Below are 22,156 nucleotides of genomic sequence, written 5' to 3'. Positions count from 1 at the left end.
ATAGAAATGATGGCAGAAGAAGACCAACGGTCCATCCAGTCTGCCCTGCAAGCTTTCATACTTTTTGGGGGGTTTTTCATACTTATCTGTTGCTCTTGTCCCTTATAAGTAACTTTTTGGTTCTATTTCCCTTTCACCCCCGCCCTCGATGTAGATAGCAGTGCTGGAGCTGCATCTAAGTGTAGTATCTAGCTAATTGTTTTGGAGTAGAAACCGCCGCATTAAGCAAGCTACTCCCACGCTTGTTTACCCAGACTATGTAATTCAGTCCTTGTTGGTAGTTGTCTGAATATAAATCATCTTTTCTTCATTCCCCCTGCCGTTGAAGCAGAGAGCCAAGCTGGATATGCATTGAAAGTGAAGTATCAGGCTTATCTGGTTTGGGTAGTAACCACCGTAACAGCAGGCTTATTTGGTTTGGGGTAGTGACTGCCGTAACAAGCAAGCTACTCCCCTGCTTTTTTTTGTGGATGCAAATCCTTTTTTCCACATTTCCTCTAGCCGTTGAAGCATAGAGCAATGTTGGAGTCGCATTAATCGTGTGTATGTTTATTGAATAATCTCCAGATAGTAGCCGTCATTCCCGCAAGCCACCCCATGCCTCTTCTCATCATTCGCATCCTCTAGACTTTATGGATCCACAGTATTTATCCCTCGCCCTTTTTGGCATCAACCACCCTCTCCGTGAAGAAATACTTCCTGACATTGGTTCTGAGTCTTCCTTCCTGGAGTTTTAAATCGTGACCCATGGTTCTGCTGATTTCTTTGCAACGGAAAAGGTTTTTCGTTGTCTTTGGATCATTAAACCTTTCAAGTATCTGAAAGCCTATATCATATTACCTCTGCTCCTCCCGGAGAAAACGCATTACATCTGGATGTGCCACTAGTCTTTCCCTGTACTTTGCCTCAGAGGCAGCCCAATGCTGCCACTTTAACTCTGAGGGAGTTTAAAAGACAATCCCCTCGCCAAGCCTTTCTACAAAAAGGCCCAAATATGAGCCAAGGTGGCCCGCTTAGGAGCCACTGCCTGCTCTGCATAAGCGACCTCAAAAACTTTCCATATTCTCACATGTGCCAAAGAGGTGGAAGTCTTTCTTGCTTACAAAAGGGTAGCAATAACTTCCTTAGCATATCCTCTCTTCCTTAAGCACTTCCTCTCAACAGCCAAGCCATGAGTCAGAAGCGAGCCACCTGATTGGAATAATGGGACCTTGGCGCATAAGCTTCGACAGATGGGCGAGCCTCACTGGATCCGTACACTGCTAAGTTATCAGAGCTGCAAACCAAGGTCGCCTCGGGCTCTCCAGTGCCACCAGGATTACTTCGCCTGGATGGATCTCTGTTCGCCGCAAGACTTTGCCCATCAGAAGCCTCTGGGGAAACACTTACAGAAGAATTCCGACTGGCCAAGGCAGAAGTAAGGCACCGACCCCCTTCTGCTCCCCGCTCCCTTCTTCAACTGAAGAACTGTGGGGCCTTAGCGTTTTGGAAGTCGCCATGAGATCCATGTGCGGCTTGCCCCATCTTCAGATGATGAGATGAATTACCTCCTCTGAGAGTTCCCACTCTCCAGAATCCAACTGCTGAGGAAATCCTCTTGCAAAGTGACCGTTCCCACTATGCAAGAAGCTGCTAACAGTGCCAGATGCTGCTCTGCCCAGTGGAACAACACCTGAGCCGCTTGAGCTACCATCCAACTTTTGGATCCACCCTGTCCGTTGATGTAAGCCACCACCGTTGCATTGTCCAACAGGACCCTCACGGGTCTGCTCCTCAACAGCAGCAAAAACGCATGCAATGCCCATCTCACTCGCCTGTGGAGCAGCCGAACCACTTTTGGATCATCCCCCTCCACAGCTGGGCCACTCCCCGGCGCTTCTTCTGCATCCTGGCCAACATAGTGACATCCGACCCCTGCAGGTGCAATCTCCGAAACATTTGGTTGCGCCTCTTGAGGCAAGTGGCCCAGGGACTCTCCAAACCCTTATGGCCTCCACCGCCTTAGTGGATCCAGCCCTCTTCACCGAACGCGGGAGCACCGGGGACCCCTGGCCAGCTTTGCACCACACCGCAGCTTTCCTGGCCAAGAACGCCTTGTGCATCAAAAGCACAAAGTCAGTAGAAAAAATCAGAGACGTCATCCGAGGCTTCCTGCTCTGCTTCATCACCAAAAGAGGACCCTCCAGCCTGTTGACCTCCCTCGGAGGCTCTATGAACTAGGAGGGATTCCCCCTCACACCCCCCTTGCGGCCAGCGAAGAATAAAATGGCCGCCTTAGCAAGCTTAGCAGGAAGTGGCCATCCACTGCCTGCAGCGCACTGGAAAGCTTGCCAGGATTGCACCGCCTCCCTGATGCTGCTGGAACGAGTGCCGATGACCCCTCTCCCCCAGAGAGGCACTGAGTGCATTGGCCGGCAGAGAGACACGTGCACGTCCCCGTAGATCTCCCAACTAGGGCCGCGTGGTAATGCTGCGAAGCGCCGGGACTCCCGGAACGCACGACAAACCAACAGTTGCTGGAGCGACCCACCGGAGACACCGGCAGCAATGACCACTGGAGGTTTGAGGGACAAGGAGAGCTGCTGAATCAGCCTAAAAAAAAAAATCTTTTTTTTTTTAATAAACTTTAATGAGGCTGACAAACAAAGAAATAATGAGAGACTACTTCCCTTTAAAGAAGATTGTCTGTCTGCAGCCTCTAACTGTCCTCCTGCAGGCAAGGGAACTGAGACCTTCAGTTATCTGCCCGTGCCAGCAATCAAGGATGGAGTACTAAGGGTCACCAACTCGCTGATCGTCCACCTCAAAACCACGGAGGATGGCCCCACCAGGACCTAACAACTCTGAGAGGCTATTTCCAATTTCTTTTCCTTTCTTAAAAAAAAAAAAAAAAAAAAAAAGACTGCAGGTTTTACACCTCCACCATCTGCTGGAGACAGAGAAATACTGAGGTACTGCAGGTGGCACCTCGGGTTATGTGGCAGTGTCAGTGAAACTTTCTCTGTCTCCATCTGCTGGAGGGGAGGCAAAACTCAGGAGTCTGGACTGATCTGGGTATGTACAGGGAATCGTTCTTCTTTGCTGTTTGAGATAAATAGCTACTTAACTTGTATTTATTTATTTTTTAAAGCCTCTGCCTTCAGCAGTGCACCATTGGATTACGACCTTAAGCTCTTATCTGGGGGGTGCGTTAAAATGTTGCCCATGTATGATGGTTTTGCCCTTCCATTCATTATTGCCCAGCACAAACATTGGCATGTGATTCTTCCTCACCCCCCAAAAAAACTCCTTTATATTCCAAACTTATTAGGGGGCAATTTTGAATATCCTGCACTGTTGGGAATGTGCATGGACACTTGTAGCTTCCGAAATAACAAACAGCTTACAGCGCCCACATAGACGTGCACTCTGTGCAGGCAACCAGTCAGGATTGGAAGCCTACCTGATCCTTGTTTAGGATGACCATTTCTAGTCAAGCCAATTTACTTGGCTAAACAGCTTTTGAAAAATGTCTTTGTTTGTGTTTGCAAGTTGGATGCGCCAAGGTCAAGTGCTCATGTCCCAGGTCACACACTGGGAATTGGAGGTAGGACCATGAAGATTTGAACCAGCCCATGAACTGTCTTGGCTTTTATTTCTTCTGACCCTGGCACCTTCCCCATCACCCATATCTCTAGCTGTTGTTGTTTTCAACCCCCTACCTTCACCATTAATATAACATTTAGCTGTAGTTCTTTCCAGACTGCTTGGAAGTGAATATCCAACCCTTAGTTGGTGTCTGGGAGTTTGACTCTTCCACTCCACAGATTAGCAGGTAATGCACCTAAACTTGGAGCTATTGATTATCAGTGGCCTTGGAAGAGTGACTGCCCAACCTGTTGCATCTCCACAGTAATACAGCCTTAAATTAAGAAATTTACAGTGAAGAGCATCGCCCTGCATGTTGAGGCTCGGTAGCACTTTCTTTCAGTCCCCTCAAGCCCATGATAAGCTTTTTGGAAATGCATGGTCTTCTCTTAATACTATTTTGTGGGGGGATGGAGGTATCAAATAGTGTTCTCAGCAAAGCATGCAGTAATGCATATTGTGCTCTGTATCCTTTGTAACTGGGATCCTCCGCATGACTCCCTGCAAGCATAAAAGCCACAGTTCTAGCCACACCTACTGTGATAAGAGTTAAATAAATCACAGGGGTGCTGCTGTGCTGATGCTGATCAGAACCCTATGCAAGCATCGCACTGGTACATGGAACGTGAGCTGGAAGGAAGTCCTTTTGGGGAGGAGAAAAAAATGCATCCGACAGTAAAACTGTGATGACTTTTCATCCCAAAAAAAAAGGATAAATGTGGGAAAAAGGAGTATATTAGGGCAAAACAGAAAGGGGAGCAGAAAGAAGACCTAAAGAGGAAGAACTAGAACGTGGGTTTGTACTGCACCTTATTTAGCAGTGTTTTGTTTTCTTTTTTTTTAAATCCCTTGAAAGCCATATTCCTTGCTCACCCTGACTCCCTCATTGCTGCTATAGTTTATCACATGTTTCCAAGTCATTAGGGACCGGGTCAATCCCAGTTTTACCCTGCTGAATGCAGGGGCTCCTCTTGCTGATTTTCCTGTGGAAGGCAGGATTAAAAGGGGTTTTTTTTTGTGTGTAACAGATGGTGTGACCTTGTAGATCTTGTGTTGCTTACTTAAGGAGATCAAAATTACAAGCCCCTGGATGTGATGATGGGTTCAAAGCCAGAAATGGCTCCGCCTGCCCCTGCTGACCTGAAGCCATTTGGCAAGGTTGCTGATGAAATAATAAATGGACAGGGTGCCCAACCGGCTTGCATTGCCAACATGAGCTTTCTAGTCCAATGCACTTGCACAGAATGCCTCTCTTATAAATAGAAGTCCTTAAAAAAAAAAAAAAATCTTTTTAGTAGCAGAGGGCTTAAGAGACGTTGCCTGCATCGGTGACTGGTAGTGCTCTCGTTTCTTTGGAGGCCATGGGCGTTCCTGTGGCTACCGATCTGTAGACAAGATGCTTGGAATGTTTACCTTGGCAAACCCTGGGCTCTCAGAAAAATACAAGTTACACTGAGTTCCAGGCCTGAACACAGCCTCGGCCCGCTTAATATTAACTCTCAGCCCTTTCAGTTTGGGCCAAGGTCTGGGAGCTTTGTCAGAAGGGAAAAAAAACCCCCTGTACATCATAAAATTCTGGGCAAGAAAAACTACCGTAATTGCAGGTTTGTGGAGGCGTTCCAGTTTGCTCTGGAATGAGTGGCGTCATACATTTTGCTTGTTCCCTGAATTTGGCCACCCTTTTCCCCAGCTCGCCGTGTCCTCTCCTGTTGTACCCCGTCACCCTGATCTTATTTCACTGCTAATTTATACCGTAGACATGATTTTGGCCTGTTGGTTCTTTTTTTTTTCTTCCAGCTCAGCCGGGATTGGGATTCTGGTGCCCTGAGCTTTCATTGACAAATACCTGGGGAATTTTTCCCCTATATTAATAGATGTTCCTAGTCTGGTCATTACAACAATGCTCCTGAGGTCAGGAGCCATGTGCTAGGGCTTTCTCTATGGGATTTGCATCCAGCCACCAGGTATCAGCATGAACAACGATTAGGACTCCCCTCCCAGGGGCTTTGAGCACTGCCTCCACATAATCCCCCATCCCTGACCAGCTCGGGGCGTGGAGGACCCAACCCAGAAATCAAATCGGGGATTCTCTGCAAAGCCGCGCACAGCACTGCCGCTGCGCCAGCCCCAGCCTGTAGCGTTCTAAAAGCCCCTGAAGAAAATCCGGTTCTCTTATAGGTTGTGACAGCTGTCACCACAGCTGCATAAAAGTGATCCTGGTGAGCTTCCAAGACCTCACAGGCCTTTTCTGCAGAACATAGATAACTTGTCTCACATCTGAGGACGTAGGACGTGTGTGGTCTCGAAAGCCGGCATGCTGCATCATCTTTGAACAATTCTCACCTTGTTCCGATGAGAGGTCTCACAGTCTGGAGAATCCAGCACAAATATTACACTACATTATTATCTCATTGATTAACGTCGATGGAAATCAGCCGGGGGGGGGGGGGGCTAGTAGTTGGCCCTTCAGAGTGTAGTTTAGGCGAATTCGAGAGACCCTTCTACCACTGTGTGACCTTCAGTGAGTACTTTTTATCTCCCAGGGGGCCTTCAAGTTGGGAGTTTCTGGCTCCTGCCTTGGGCTTACCTCCTTTTCGTTGGCCCTGTCTGAAAATGTCTTTTGGCTAAAAGAGCCAGTTGAATGCACGGGCTGAGAGCCAGCGAGTTTGTCTGTCTGTAGGAATGATCTGTTATGGAAGTGTGTCCTTGCTGCATAAGTTTGACTTTGGAAGGGTGGAATTTAAAGAGGAGGAGGAGGAGGAGTGTCACTGTACTAACCCTAAGAACTGGGCAAGGTGGTGAAGCAGAGTTAAATTCTTGTGAATGAACACCTGAATCTAGCAGTATGAGGAGAGCAAAATCAGATGGCAGTTAGCCAGAGAGTGGAGTGGCAGAGTAGAACAGCAGGCTGAGAACCAGGGAAGTCAGAGTGCAAATCCCACTTTTTTTTTTTTTTTTTCAATTTCGGTGCACAGTTTCAATTCGCTGGTTAAATTTTTATTTTTTTAAACTCCTGATGCACTAAGCTAATGCACTGGGAGTTAAAATGTGCATCCAGCGCAGATTGAACACATTTTAATTGGGGGGTGGGTGGGGGGCTGAACGGGAGACAGCATATAAGAACATATCTTTTATTGCACGCCTTACTTAGGGGAATCTTTGTGGTGCTCCTAATTTATCTGGCTGCAGGTAGGCTTAAAAAATAAATGTCCTGTTGAGCTGCTGCCACCTGTCCTCGAGGATTGAATGGAGGGAGCCCCAAGCAGTGGATCCAGCATTAGAAACTTTACTCCATCTCTCTGACCAGGAGTAAAGTTTCTAGCGTTAAGAAAATGTGCACTCATCCAATACCCCTCTCTGCATTGGGAGGGAATGCTAAATGCCCTCGTTTGCAGGGAATTTGCTTGCGAGAGTGCTGAGCTGACTGCATGTTGACCAATGCAATAAAGTGCGTTTGGACCCGGTAAGTTGTGGGCGTAACCATTACTGCCAATGCAGGAAGAAGTTTAATGCGCACAAAACAGTATGTGAAAACTGTGCGTCCTATTTAGCACTCTCAAGCCTGTTTATAAGTCACAGGAAGGATTTCAAACTTCCCAGCTTGTTGGTATTTTATTAACAGTAGTAGTAGCTTTTTCAGGGGTGGGGAGGAATAAACACAGTAACAGAAGACTGCAATGTTTCCAAGTCAAGTGATCAAGTCCCAAAAGCACAAAGCAGCAGGACGCGGAGCCAGGTCAGGGGCAAATCCACTCAAGTGGCCGCAATGTCTTCCTTCCTGGCTGGGGCAGGCTCTTGAAAGGGAGATGCCTCCCTCCCAAGTAAACACCACTGAGCAAGAACCAGCCATCATGGTGGCTCCCCACCCCCCCTCCCTCCATGAGTTCAGATGCGCACTCAGCCTGTGCTGAATGCACACTTTAACTCCCGATCGTTATTAGCTTACTGCATCAGGAGTTAATCTGACCTGTGCACTAAGAAACTCTGCGCTGAATTTGAGTGCACAGTTTTTAACACACAAATTACTGCATCGGCCTATTTCTGCAGGTAAAACTCCTTCCTTCATAGGTAAGGAGTTGCATCAGCCTGTTAGACTGTAAGCCCTTAAGGGCTTACAGTCTAACAGGAGTTCCATTTCAGATACAGTAGGTATCTGACTGTAAGCCCTTAAGGGCTTACAGTCAGATACCTACTGTATCTGAAATGGAACTCCCCTTCTCCTGGTTTATGTAGCCCCATTTCCCCTGGAGAGCCGAATCTAGGGAGAGGGAAATTGGGGAAAGAGCTAAGAAACCTAGGAGCTTGAATTTAGCAAGAGATGGAAAAATTTCACAGAATCGGCATAAGAATTATCTAAAATGAGGATCTGTCTGAGCTTCTAAGACCACATAGGTCCCCTATCTTCAGAAGGAAAGACAACCCTGCCCTACAGAATATCATTTAACGTTTTGAGTGGAATTTCAGGCCATTGTGTGTAAGATCTAATGACTTTTTTTTTTTTTTTGCTTCCCCGCCCTCTGCAGCTCAGGTTCCAGACAGCGATGAGCAGTTTGTTCCAGACTTCCATTCTGAGAACTGTGAGTACCATGCTAAGTGTATCTATATATATGGAGGGGGATAGGGGGAGGAGGGAGCCTTCACCGTGCAGTGTTCAGCGCACCTACAGATCACACACAGGAAGTAAAAGACCTCTTACAAACACTCAGGCCGATACAGTAAAAAATGTGGGAGAGCTGGTGCTCTGCGTCTAGCGCCCGCTATCTCGACGCGCTCCCAGGCACCTCTCCTGGGCACGTGATTCTCTATTGAAATGAGGTGTTGCGCTAATAAGGAGGCGCTAGGGACAATAGCGCGTCCCTAGCGCCTCCTTATTAGCAGCAGAGCTGACTATCAGCAGGTCCTGACAACTGAAGCTCTGTTTTACCGGCATCAGTTTCTGAACCCGCTGACAGCCTCAGGCTAGGAAAACGGGCGTCAGTAAAATTGAGCGTCTGTTTTTCTAACCTGCTGACCAGCGGGCAGATTTAAAAAAAAATTTTTTTTTTTTTTTCATTTTTGGTTCCTCAGACTTAATATTGCTAGGATATTAAGTTTGAAGGTGTACAGGAAAGCAGTATTTTCTGCTTTTCTGTACACTTTTCTAGGTTGCTCAGAATTTAATGCCTGCCCTTGGTCAGGTGTTCATTTCTGAGAGTAAAATGTGTGGCTTGGCCACACATTTTATTTTCAGTATTTCGGGCGACTAACTAATAAGCTCATCAACGTGCATTTGCATGTGATGAGCGCTATTAGTTTTTGGGGGGTTGGCTGCGCATTTTCGACACGCTATTACCCCTTGCAGTATAAGGGGTATTAGACACGTGTCGGAAACGTACGGCCAGTTGCGTGGTAAGCGGTGCGCTCGGCCTGTCTGTTCCTCGGACGCCACATTTCTCATAACCTCTTGCATTTCTCCTCCCTACACCATGCATCTTCGTAGACCTCAGTGGCATCTTAAATAACCTCTCCCCATGTCGTTCGTGTCCTATAGATTTCAGCGGCATTACCCTCATACTGGTGGGAAAAATAGCAAAGGTTTGGAAACGTATGGCCAGTTGCGTGGTAAGCGGTGCGCTCGGCCTGTCTGTTCCTCGGATGCCACATTTCTCATAACCTCTTGCATTTCTCCTCCCTACACCATGCATCTTCGTAGACCTCAGTGGCACCTTAAATAACCTCTCCCCATGTCGTTCGTGTCCTATAGATTTCAGTGGCATTACCCTCATACTGGTGGGAAAAATAGCAAAGGTTTCACAGGTAGCTCAATGGTTTGAGTGGGAGACGTGCGGTGTGTTCCTGCCAGAGGAAAATAACGATACAGGGGAAGCCTTCCAGTAATAATCGGGCTCAAGGAAAAAGATTGGAGGAGGAGGGATTTGAGATGTTGCCGCTCTAATTTGCTACGGCCAATGGACAGCTGCACATCTTGGCTTTACTCAATGATGAGAGGACTCACCCGAACCAATTGGCTGATTTCCCCCCCCCCCCCAGTGTGTAAAAGCCAAAGTGCACAGCTGCTTATTTGCCTGCTAAATAGGGAATGCATTGAACATTTGGGGTTACAGCTGGCTGCATGTTGGAGAACAGGCAGATCCAGTCCTGGTTCGAAATGAAAGTCACACCCCCCCCCCCCTCCCGTTTCCTATGGTAGCACAAGGGTTAGAACACGCTGCTGAAATGTTTCTGAAATTCTGTGACACACTTATACGTCAATGTCAATTTCTGTTTTACTGTATAAAAATAGTTTTCTGGCATTTCTTGCATGTCTGGATAAACTTATTTTGGGGAAAGGGGATCTTGGTGAAGAGTGCTGGGAAGCGAAGAGGGAATAGGGAAGGAGGGCATCTAAGGAAGGAGAGGGAGAAGGGTCTCAGAGGAGACGTGATCTCTCGGGGGAGGGGGCAGAAGGAGAGAGGAAACTGGGGATTGGGTTTTGCAGCCCTCATTGTGGACAAGGGTCCTAACTAAAGTGTTACTTTTGTTAGGGAAATAAATCCGTGCTTCAGAGCCATGCCTGCAATGAACAGCCAAGACTCTTCTGTCTGAATACAGCCAGCTCATTCCCCCTGTTTTTTGTTTATATCCGTGCTCATGTGTATATATATGCCAGGTGTATCATTGCTGCTGGATCCAAATAAAATGCTTTGAAATTATTCCAAAATAAAATGCAAGTCCATTTGGAAGTGTCGCACGCTCTCTTCCTTGCTGTGCACTGTGGTTAGACATTGGGATGAAATGCTGTGTACATGAGGTAATGTTTCTTTAACTTTTTTTTTTTTTTTCTTTTAAAGGAATGTTCCATGGCAGCTATGATTGGCTGCTATCTTGGATGTGGTTTACAGTGAATGAACCACACCCACAGAGTTGGGTTTCTGACCCAGAAAATCATTTGTCCCTCTGAAGCATGACAAGACTTGGATTACATTAGATACCTATGTATATTTGCGTCCGTGGGATACTTAGTGGCCCCTTGTGCTATCCTCCATTCGTTTTTTTCTTGTGAACAGCTTTATCGGGGGGATCTTGAGTTCCAGTTATAGACAGGGCTTGTTGCTGTTTTTGTTAAACCACATTAGCTAACCAGAGGCATTCTCATGGTTCAGTTTCTCCAGATCGGCTACTTTTTACGCATGACTTGCCCTCGCTTATGAATGACATTCATTTCTGTTATGTCAGGAGTGATCTCAAATTCACTGCTAATGCTCTTGGTACTTGCATTGTGCCAAAGAGCGCTTCCTTCTGGAGTTCATAGGCTGTAATCTTTATAGGCAACCTATCGATGTGCTTGGAAATTCTTGTTAATCAGACCAGTGGCACCCAATATAATTAGGACTATTTCTGTATCTTTCTGCCACATTTTCTTGGTCTCTGATTGCATCTCTTGGAACTTAAGGATCTTTTCTTTCTCCATACGATCCACAGAAAAGGCACTGGGTACAGACACCTCTATCAGCAAAGCTGTTCTTGTGTTTTTCTCCTTCACCACAGTATTTGGCTTTCTGGCATCGATCTTCCTGTTGGTGGGAATAGGAATGTCAGGGATTAAACTAAATTTTGGTCATTGTCTTAATGTTATTTCATTGTTGGACTTCGGTGTTCATTGTATTTCCTTTCTGTATTCTTTGACCTAATAAAAACAAATTTATAGGAATGTCCCAGGTCATGACAACTTCTGTTCTATTGGGCTTGTGAACCTAGTGTTTGGTACTTGGTCTTATAATTGGTTACACAATTTGCAGTGTGTTCCTTTCTATATACAGGCCTTTTGACATCATCACATCCAGCAACAGAATGCATAACTGTTTGCAGTTCTGTTCTGCAGAATCTGCATGTGTTCTTTTTGCCAGTCTTGCTATGCTGGCTGTGTACTCTCTCTCTTGTCCGTAGTACCCGTGGTTCTGTGAAGAAAACCACCTTCTGGTCCTTCATCTCAAGATGTTAAAGGGTGATTCTTATTAATATGTAGCCATTTTCTATTCATGGTTTCCCTACTCGTGCCTGCCTGATGATGCCACTTGGTCTTATGAGTAGATCTGCCTAAAGCAGCTCCTGGAGTTTCACAAGGGATACGTATAACTAACAAAAGGGCCGAGAATTTTCAGAGCTATGTTAGGTTCTTGCCATGGGGAGAATTATATATTTGTGAAATATGCCATGGAACCTTCAGAGCAGCAGAACCCCTCAACTTAATGCTTTCCCACCCAGTATCCTCTGCCCTGCCTATTCTGTGCTGAGGTACTGACTTCTGCAGGGTACGTCTCTAGTGATCCTTGACTGTTTCTTGTGCAAGTATGGTCCAGTCCAATCCTCCATGGCTCCTGAACTCATAGGACCAAAATCTAAATGTCATAGGACTGGAGGGTGATGTTGTGTACCATAAAGCCATTCACAAAGGTCTTTAGGTAAAAGTTCTCCACTTACATAAGACTTGCTATACTGGGTCAGATCAAAGGTCCTTTAAGCCCAGTATCCTGTTTCCAACAGTGGCCAATTCAGATCACAAGTACCTGGAGGGATTCCAAGAGGTAGATAGATCCCAAACTGCTTATCCCAAAAATAAGCAGTGGATATCTGCAACTCCACTTTAATAATGGCTTATGGACACTTCATTCAGGAACTTGCTCAAACCGTTTTTAAACGCAGCTATACTAATAGCTTTTACCATATCCTCTGGCAACGAATTCCAGAGCTTAATAAAGCATTGAGTAAAAAAATATTTTCTCATTTTAGTTTTAAATGTATTATCTAGTAACCTCATTGTGTATCCCCTGGTCTTTGTACTTTTTGAAAGAGTAAACAACTTTTAAGGTTTACTCGTTCCATTTCACTCATTATTTTATAAATCTCTACCATATCTTCCCTAACATTTAGCCTTTCCACATAGGGGACTCGTTCCATCCTCTATCATTTTGGTTGTGCCCGTTTCTAATTCTGCTATATCTTTTCTCGAGGACAAGCAGGATGGTAGTTCTCACACATGGGTGACATCAGATGAAGCCCTGATGTGGAAAACATAGATCAAGCTTCTAGAACTTGGACTAGGCACACTGAGCATGCCTTATACCACGCGTTGCATGGGGTCCCTCTCCAGTCTGTCTGTCTTTCTACGTGGAGCTGTAAACCTCGCAGTGCAAGGGAGTTCACTTTGGCTGTTTTTTGGCGTTGTAGAAAACTTTGCCTTTCCTTGCGTTTTTTTGTGGGTTTTTTCCTTGGTGTTCCGTCGCTAGGTCCCTCTTGGTGCCCTCCTGTAATGTCTCCTAGTCGGGGTTTTCAGCGATTTAGGTAAGTTTCCTTTCTGGGTCTATTCCCTGTGGCGGCGGTGCATCGGTGCCTGCTGGCCATTGCCACCCCCGCCGCGATCGTGTTCAGTTCGTGCCCCTTTTGTTTCATCCAACATGGCTACATCTGGTTTTCAGCCATGCTCGCAATACCCGAAGACCATATCATTCATGGCTCCACATGAGATGCGACTTCTGCCTGAGGGCATCACATGATGTCCAGGGTTGGCATTTATGTACCCAGATGAGATGAAGGGACATTGGCTTCGACTTAAGATGGAGCAGCTCTTCAGGTCAAAGAAGTCAGAGGCATTGGCATCGAAGGACCAAGGAGCCACACCAATGGACACAGCCATCGACATCGGCTGGACAGTCTGTTCCATCAATGGCGTCGGCAGACAGGGGCGCTAGAGACCGACCATCATCGATGTCTGGTTCCTTGTCATTGGCCTCAGCGCCAGGGAAAGATCTGACTGAGCATCAAGCTTTACTGACACTGCTACATAATAGGCATGTGCATTTGTTTTTCACGAATTAGACTCAACGAAATTGTCTAATTTGGCATGTTTCTGGGGTGCCAAAAAACAAACTGAATTTTTCCAAAATTTCGGAAAAATTGGGACTCATGAAAGAAAAAAAGAACTGTAGGAAAAACAAAATTTCCCGTGGGGGCCCGAAAATGAAGCCCGAACCAAGCTGCTTAGCTAAATAGGCCTCATGCAACAAAAGAACAAGTGTTGAGTTCAGCTAACAGTGAACGGGTGCTGTAGGGCCTTGATCCTTTGGTACTGACAGCCTCGGACCTGGTGTCGCCTGTCCTCATACTGCATCTGGAGATGCTCAACATGCTCATCAGTGCGTTACCAACCCAGCTGGCGTCTGTTCCCAGGACAGCATCAGTGCCTGGATGGTCACAGAGGCCTCTCCCTATTGATACGGTGGTTGTTGCCAGCTCCACAGAGGTCGGCAAAGATGCCAAGGCCTGCTGCCCTCCCCATACAGTTCAGTGCCTGTCCCTCTGAACGAAGGCCAAGCAACTAGGGACCCATCCCTGTGGCTTACATCATCCCTGGAGGGATGATATTTCAGAGTCGAGGGCTCGCAGGGTCTCCCTTCAGTCTCTTCTCCTGCAGAGGAGGAAAGGAAGTCTCCGCCTGAGGAATTCATTCACCTTTGCAGGTTTTGTGAGGGTGATGGTGGAAGCCATCCATTTTCATTTATTAATGAAGGAGGATGTAAGACACAAAATGCTTGAGATTGTCCAGTTTGTGGAGCCTCCTAAGGAGATCAAGGGGATCCTGGTACAAGAGAGTTGCTGCTTAGGATATGGGAACATCCCCTCACAGAGTCTCCTGTTACTAAGAAGGCAGACGAGATCTACCTTGTACAGAAGGCTGCTGGATTTGATAAGTGTCATCTGCCCCACCAGTCTTTGGTGGTTGAATCCGCCCTCAGGAGGGCAAAGCGCTCTCTAATTCATTCCTCTGCTCCCCTGGGGAAGGACCATAGAGTGGACACTCTTGGGAGGAAGGTATTTCAAGGCGCAATTCTGATTGCTCACATTGCTGCCTACCAGCTCTACATAAGCCAGTACTTGCCGGACATCTGGAAGCAGGTGCAGGAGATAGTTGAGCAGCTGCCTCATGTTGTTGGTGCATAAGGGCCTGGAATGCGACCATTGAGGTTTTCGAAACTGCATAAAAAATCTTTGCAGCGAGAATCTGTGTGCACAGAATGGCATGGCTGTGGGCCTTGGACCTCTTACAGTAATGACTCGCTGATGTGCCATGTACTGGAGAGAATCTCTTCAGAGAGAGGGTGAGGGATGCTGTGGGCCAGCTTCAGGACCACCATGAAACCTTCCAAACAACTCTCTACCAGTAATCTGGACCTGTCCTCTTCTAGGAGGCTGGTGAGACCGGGACCAAGGATGTTGTTTCCCAAAGGAAGTACTATTCTCCGCCCTCTCGCTCCCGTCAACACCATCAGGGCTCCCGCGGCCGTCCCAGGCAGCAGAAAAGCTCGCAAGCCCCAATTGGCTCCTCAGTCAACCCGGGGGGGGGGATGGGGTTTTGGCTGGGTCATAGGGAGCGTAGGCCGGTTGCCTGTACCTGGGACAATGGACCTTCGGTCAGAGGAGGCTCCGGTTCTTTGCGAACCAGTGACCCAGTATAACCTCAGACCAGTGGGTTCTATCCATAGTCTGTCAAGGGTACCTAATGAATCTATTGACTGTCCTGCCAAATTGCCCTCCATGCCCATCTCGGGGGCTAGTAAAGCAACTGGAGGTACTACTAGTGGAGTTCTCCTCCCTCTTAATAGCCAGAGCAGTTGAGCCCGTACCACCAAGGCAAAGAGGGCAGGGATTCTACTCCAAATACTTCCTGATTCCAAAGAGAACAGGAGGACTCTGTCCCATCCTAGACATAAGGGCCTTGAACAAGTTTCTAAGAAAAGAAAAGTTCAAGATAGTTTCCCTGGGCACCTTGATCCACCTTTTGCAACAAGGGGACTGGCTATGACCTCTCAACCTAAAGAACGCATACACACCTATCAAGATCTTCCCCTGTCACAGGAAGTATCTCCAATTTGTGGTGGGAAAACAGCACTTCCAGTACCAGGTGTTGTTGGGCTCACTTCCACCCCAAGGATCTTTACAAAATGTCTAGCCATGGTTTTCCCATATCTGGATGATTGGCTGATTAGGAGCTCTTCTCAGGTAGGGGCCACCAGGTCCATGTACTTGACCATCCAGGTGTTGTAGTCACTAGGGTTAGTTCTCAACTACCCAGAGTCCCATCTTGGCTCATTACTTCAATTGGACTTCATAGGAGCCCTGCTAGACATGGCTCAGGCCAAGGCCTTCCTGCCTTGCCAGAGGGCCGTCACCTTGACGACCATCACAGCAGAGATCCAACAGAGCCAGCAGGTGTCAGCCTGGCACATGTTGAGGCTGTTGGGTCATATGGCCACAACACCCATGTCACTCCCTTGCCATGGTTACACATGCACAGAGCCCAATGGACCCTGAGATTGCAGTGGCGCAAGGCCACTCAGAGCCTCCAGGATTGCTCTGAGTCACTCCGTCTCTCTGGGATTTGTTCTGAGGGTGGGTACTTTCAAATCTGGAATGGGTGATCTCTTTTCAAAGTCCCCCTATCCAAATTGTCCTAACCATGGCTGCATCCACCCTGGGGTAGGTAGCTCATGTAGATGGTCCCAACACCCAGGGTCTCTGGTATGCTCTGGAAAGCTCTTGTCAAATCAACTTACTGGAGCTTCGTGTGATCGGGTATGCACTATGGGCTTTCAGTGATCGGATGCCCAACAAAGTTGTCCTGATCCAAACTCAAAACCAGGTAGCCATGTGGTATATCAACAAGCAGGGAGGCACAGGATCATACCTTTTGTGTCAGGAAGCAGTCCATATCTGGTCATGAGCCCTGTCCCATGGGATGGTACTCAGGGCCATGTACCTGGCTGGGACAGAGAACATGTTGGCAGATAGGCTGAGTTGAGCCTTCAGACCCCATGAGTCAGATATTCCGCCTCTGGGGGAGCCTGTATGTAGATCTATTCATGACCCCTTGCAAAAGCAAGATGCCTTGGTTCTGTTCTTTACAGGATAGTCGGCAAACCAGTCTCGGACACCCTTGCCCATCATTAGGGCAAGGGTCTTCTGTATGCATATCCTTAGATTCCCTTAGTGGCGAAGAGTCTCTTGAAGCTTCATGAAGACAGGGGGACTATGATCCTCATAGTCCCTCGTTGGTCGAGACAGGTTTGGTTTCCACTCCTATGGGAGTTGTCCATCCAGACACCAATCAGGCTGGGGACTTCCCCAGATTTCATCACGCAAGATCAAGGTAGGCTGCATCATCCCAACCTCCAGGCCCTATCGCTCACAGCCTGGATGTTGAGTGGTTAATCCTTCAGCTTCTTGATCTTTCAGAGGATGTGTCTCGGGTCCTGGTGGCTTCTAGAAAGTCCTATGAACTGAAGTGAAGGAGTTTTTCTGTGTGGTGTGAGTAGAAGGCCCTAGATCCATTCTGCCCCACACAAAAACTGCTTGACTACCTTCTACACCAATCGGAAGCTGGCTTAAAGACCAACTCCATTAGAGTGCATCTCAGTGCAGTTGGTGCATACTACCAAGGTGTAGATGGTATGGGGCCTGCTTCAATTGAAGTCTTCCCTAAGGGCTCCCGTTGTGTCTTGGGACTTCAATGTGGTGGAATCTCAGATGATGAAAGCTCCTTTTGAGCCACTATGCACCTATGACCTGAAGTACCTGACCTGGAAGGTCAGATTTTTGGTGGTGGTCACCTCAGTGTGCAGGGCCAGCAAGCTCAAGGCCTTAGTGGCTTATCCACCTTACATTGTTTTATCATGACAGGATGGTTTTGCATATGCACCTCAAGTTCCTGCCTAAGGTGTTGACGGACCATCATGTTAACCAGTCTATCGTCCTGTCTCCGCCTCTGTTACTTACAGCACCGGTGGTGTTGTGCTCATTGGCACCTAGTTGGGGGTCTGTTTTGGTCCCCTTTTGTGTTGGGGAGCAGCCTATAGCTAGGGACTCACCCATGCGTGAGGGCTACCATTCTGCTTGTCCTCTGAGAAAGCAGTTACTTATCTGTAACAGGTGTTCTCGGAGGACAGCAAGATGTTAGTCCTCACAAAACCTGCCCGCTACTCCGCGGAATTGGGTTTCTCCTATTTTTTATTTAATTATAATTCTATATTACAAGGCTGGAGAGGGACATGGACGTGTGGAATAGAGCATGCTGGGCATGCTTAGTGTGCCTAGTCAAAGATCTAGAAACTTTGACATAACTTTTCCGCTTCGGGGCTCCATCTGATGATGTCACCCATGTGTGAGGACTAACATCATGCTGTCCTCCAACACCTGTTACAGATAAGCAACTCTGCTTTTTGAGATGTGGCAACCAGAACTGCACACAATGCTCAAGATGAGGTCACAGCTTTGAGCGATACAGAATCATTATGATATTCTCTGTTTTAGTCTCCATTCCTTTCCTAATAATCCCTAGCATTCTACTTGTTTTCTCGACTGCAGTTGCACACTGAGCAGAAGATTTTAATGTATTTTCAACGATGACACCTACATCCTTTCCCCGAGTGGTGACTCCTAATAAGGAACCTTGCATTTTGTAGGTATAATTTGAGTTACTCTTCCCTAAATGCTTCACTTTGCTCTTGTCCACCTTAAATTTCCTTTTCCGTTTGCATGCCGCAGTCTCCCAGTTTTGCAAGGTCCTTTTGCAGTTTCTCACATTCCTCTTGGATTTAATCGCTTTGGACAATTTTGTGTTAAATGAATGTTACTTTTATTGCAACATTACGGTGTTTCATCTTTGGAAACCAAGAAGACTCTCCCCTTTTTTTGGGGGGGGGGGGGGGGCAGAGCCTGGATGGTCCCATACGGAGGCATATGGGTCGCACTGGCCCAGGCTAAAACAGAAATGGGAGCAGTTGTGTAAACAGGTGGACAAAGCAGAGAGGACAGTGACACGGACAGGAAAAACTACAGCAGGTTTTTCAACTTTGACGGCATGAATGCTAGATATTGTTTCAGCTCTGCTCTGGATGTAATTATCAGACTCCTTCTCTCCTTTTCTTGGCCTGCGTAGGTGTTTACGTATTTTTATTTACTTGGCTTTTATTTTTTATTTTTTATCTGCATGGATTATTAATACCATACTATTGTTTTCTCAGAACTCATTTTCTGCCCTTCAGAATTTGGGCTTTTTCTCTCCAACTCTCCTACCATTGTCCCCTCCCTCCCCCTCATCCCCTATTTATTATTAAAGATATTTTTTCCAGGAAGTTTCAGCTTGGCCTGACAGCTTGTTTACAATGGATTTGTGCCCAAGGGAGACCTTACAAACAGCATTGCTCACCAGGCCTGACAGTATGATGCTGCGTATATAAACCATTCAGTCTGGGATCAGACAAGCTCTTCCCTCCGGAAACCTATGCAGGCACGCTGCTTAAAAGGAGACTTTTTTTTTTTTTTTTTGCATTTCTGTGCCATTATTCTACTGATCCCCAAGTGCTTTCAGTTCAAGGCAAGAATGATTTTGTGCGGCCTGCTCTGTTGGCCCGATAGGATCCCCCGCTTCTCCCATGTGTAGGTGTTCCAGGACACACTGGGGAATGGCAAAAAGAAATGTCATCTATGAATGGCCTGTGCACTTGGTTATGGCTAAATTATTTTATACTGGAAGTGCTTAGAAATATAGCAGTATTTAAGATATTGTGAGAGCCCTGGTGTTAATATTTCAGGATTTGATCATGGATTACGTCAAAAACAGAAGCGGTGTTCCTCTCGTTGGAGCAAAGTGTCAGGGCAGCAAAGGTACACGTGGGTATAATTTTGGACAAACGTGAGTGCAATGTGCAGTGATCCAGTCAATTCTGTCACTCGTGTGGCTTTCTGAGTTCCTTGGAAATTGCATTTCAAAGTTATTTTTGAGGATTTATGTCGCATGACCACCCGGGAGTAGATCAGAGGAGGGCTACCAAAGTGGTGCAGAGCCTACACAATAAAAATTATGGGTGAAACTTACAAAATCTAAACACCCACATCCTAAAGGAAAGAAGGGGGAGAGAGGATATGGTAGAGATGTTCTAATAACTCGTCGGTATCAATAATGAACAAGTAAATTTTTCAGTAGAAAGAAAGTTCTGAAACAGAGTTAACAGATGAGGAACCACATAAGGAAATGTGAATGGTGGTGGATTTATGAAATTGCTTCCCAGATGAGGCGGTGCAGGCAAAAAAACAGGATTGGAATTTGAGAACCTGGGACAAGAGCAGAGGGATCCGTAATGGTGGTGAAGCAAATGTAAAGCCGGTGATCAAGCAGGGTGTATGACTTTGTTGCGGGAAGGGGAAAAGGGCTTACTATAGTCAGGGCCGGTGCTAGCATTTTTGCTGCCCTGTGCGAACAATTACTGTGCTGCCCCCCTCCTCTGGTGTGTGTTGTGGTTTTTTTTTTTTTAATACAGAATACCCCACCTCAATTAAACAAACATACAGAACACACTCACTCTCACCAAATTCAGAATAAAAGAGACTATAAACAGAAACTGAACAACAAACCACAACAAGCCAGACTCTGTATGCAGTGCAGCAAGGGAGAAACAGAAACGTCACCAGTCCTCATAAATCATACATCAAACAATAAAATCAAGGAATATAAATCAATCATGTTAGTAAAACCATGCTTGGAAATATTCTTTTTATAATGATCTAAGGAATAGAATAACATCCAATAATTAAGAGCTCATACAAAATTTTAAAAATTTCCCAAACAAATTATTTCAAAATGGCAGACACAGATATCCAATAAGTTAAACTAATAAGGATGGAAAATTCACCGCTCTCCATACCTGAAAACATTTTATTTCCAGTCATCCTGAGCAAAGCATGGATTAGTGAGGCAGCACAAATTTTCTACACACACACACACACACACACACACATCCCAATCAGGTTCTCATGCACACACCCACATCCATAGCCCAGATAGGTTCCTAATCACATATTCTCCCCCCCCCCCCCCCCAGTCAAGCTCCCGTTCATCCACACCACACCCCAATAAGACTCTCATTCATTCATTCATTCATTCACACGCACATACCACTAGGAGCCATTCTGCTGGGTGTGCCGGCCCGTGCACTAATCAAACCATGCGAGCCTAGCACTTCCTCTATGCTGATCACGTGCATTGCAAGATCAGCATAGAAAACGTGCTAGCTGCATGTGTTTTGGAAAGCAAACGCCGGCACCGAGAAGAACAGGCTCATTCTTTCTTCAGCCGCCGGTAAGATGGGGTCCACCAGTGGCCTCATGGGCTGATTCCTCTTCTGGGCTGCCAATGAGATAGGGGTCTACCGGCGGCCTTACGGGCCTCTCCCTGCACCCGATGCCGCCCCACCATGTGTGCCGCCCTGTGCAACTGCACGGTTTGCACATCCGGTGGCTCCGGCCTAACTATAGAGTAGCCCCTGCGGTCTTTACCTGTTGTCCTTGTTTTGAGGGGTTTTTCCACTTTGTAGCCCTATTTCTGCCCCACACCATTTAATGCAATCTGGCTGAACAGCAAGGGTGAGGCAGGGAGATGGAAGACCATGCTGGGTAGAAACCGAGGAAGAAACAACCTCCGATCTTAGCAGCAAGCGAGCAGGGGAACGTAGCATGCTTAGCATTTATTCCCATAGTCTCAAGAGATCCCAGCTTTTTTGACGGCGATCTCCTAGCAGCAGCAGTGAAAAGTCTGAGGGATCGCTTTTGGACTGGTGGCGGCTCTTCCCTGCTAAATACATTTCCCCCTCTGGGTAATATCTAATTGCTTCTGAAATGACCTTGGTGCTCGCAGGCCATTACTGCTCATTCCTTATTCTCTTAAGTAACCAGTGCTTTCTGATGTGTGCTCTGAAATGCATTGTTTTAGTTTACTTCTAATGCTGCTCCCACCAGGTCCTGCTGTTCTGTGCCGGAAAGAGCTTTCCTCATCTTGGCTGCTTCTGTGCAGAATTTCTGAGATACAGGGAGAGACCTGACCTGTGGGTGGTTATGTTTTTTTTTTTTTTTTTTGGTCTCAAAATAAAATTTGAAAAGCTATTAGGATAAGTTTGGGCAGTCTGCACTGGGCTCTGTCCCTGCGAGGTTTAATTTCAGTGTTGGGTCCCTTTGTCACTTGAGCCCTTGGAATGCCTTTAAAAGTAGAGCCATTTTAGGCTCCGAGAGCACCTTTCTTTGAGGGAGGGGGGCCCAGCATAAGAACTATCCCAGAGCAATGTTGTGTGTGAGCTTTTGAGCTGAGCTCAGTCTCTTCTGCCCATCTGAAAAGGGGACTTGGGGTGCTCTGGGGAGGTCGTAGATAATATCCTGTCAGGATAATGTTTATATTTGTCCGATTAAAAGGTGTATTAGCTTTTTAAAGGATCCTATCTCTTTCTGCAAGACCAACACTTCCACACTGGGGTGGGGGAACAGTCTGTAGTGAATTGAATCATATGACTAATGCTTCCTTTTTGTGGTTTCTGCTGTTTATTTTAATCCCAAGGAGAGAACTGTTGTCTAATGTAGCTAAAAGCTCCTCTGCTGCTCCCATCATTCTGAATCAAAGTCATTTTGCAAGGGGAGAAGTAGAAGGTACTGCATGCCAGACTTGTAATTC

General features: G+C 46.7%; 1 protein-coding gene across 4 annotated transcripts in view; it reads left to right on the top strand.

Annotated features, from left to right (window-relative positions):
• ETV4 (ETS variant 4) overlaps positions 1-22,156 on the top strand; it is a 124,213-nt gene that overhangs the window by 27,766 nt on the left and 74,291 nt on the right. For all 4 annotated transcript variants that reach the window (XM_029573656.1, XM_029573659.1, XM_029573655.1 and 1 more), the window contains exon 5: positions 8,151-8,204. In XM_029573656.1, the coding sequence (XP_029429516.1) occupies positions 8,151-8,204 (54 nt within the window). The remainder of the gene's footprint in view (positions 1-8,150; positions 8,205-22,156) is intronic.

Source organism: Rhinatrema bivittatum, chromosome 12 (assembly GCF_901001135.1).
Source record: "Rhinatrema bivittatum chromosome 12, aRhiBiv1.1, whole genome shotgun sequence".
Lineage (NCBI taxonomy): Eukaryota > Metazoa > Chordata > Amphibia > Gymnophiona > Rhinatrematidae > Rhinatrema > Rhinatrema bivittatum.
Note: the sequence above shows the minus strand (reverse complement) of the source record. Positions and strands in the feature narration are given on the sequence as shown.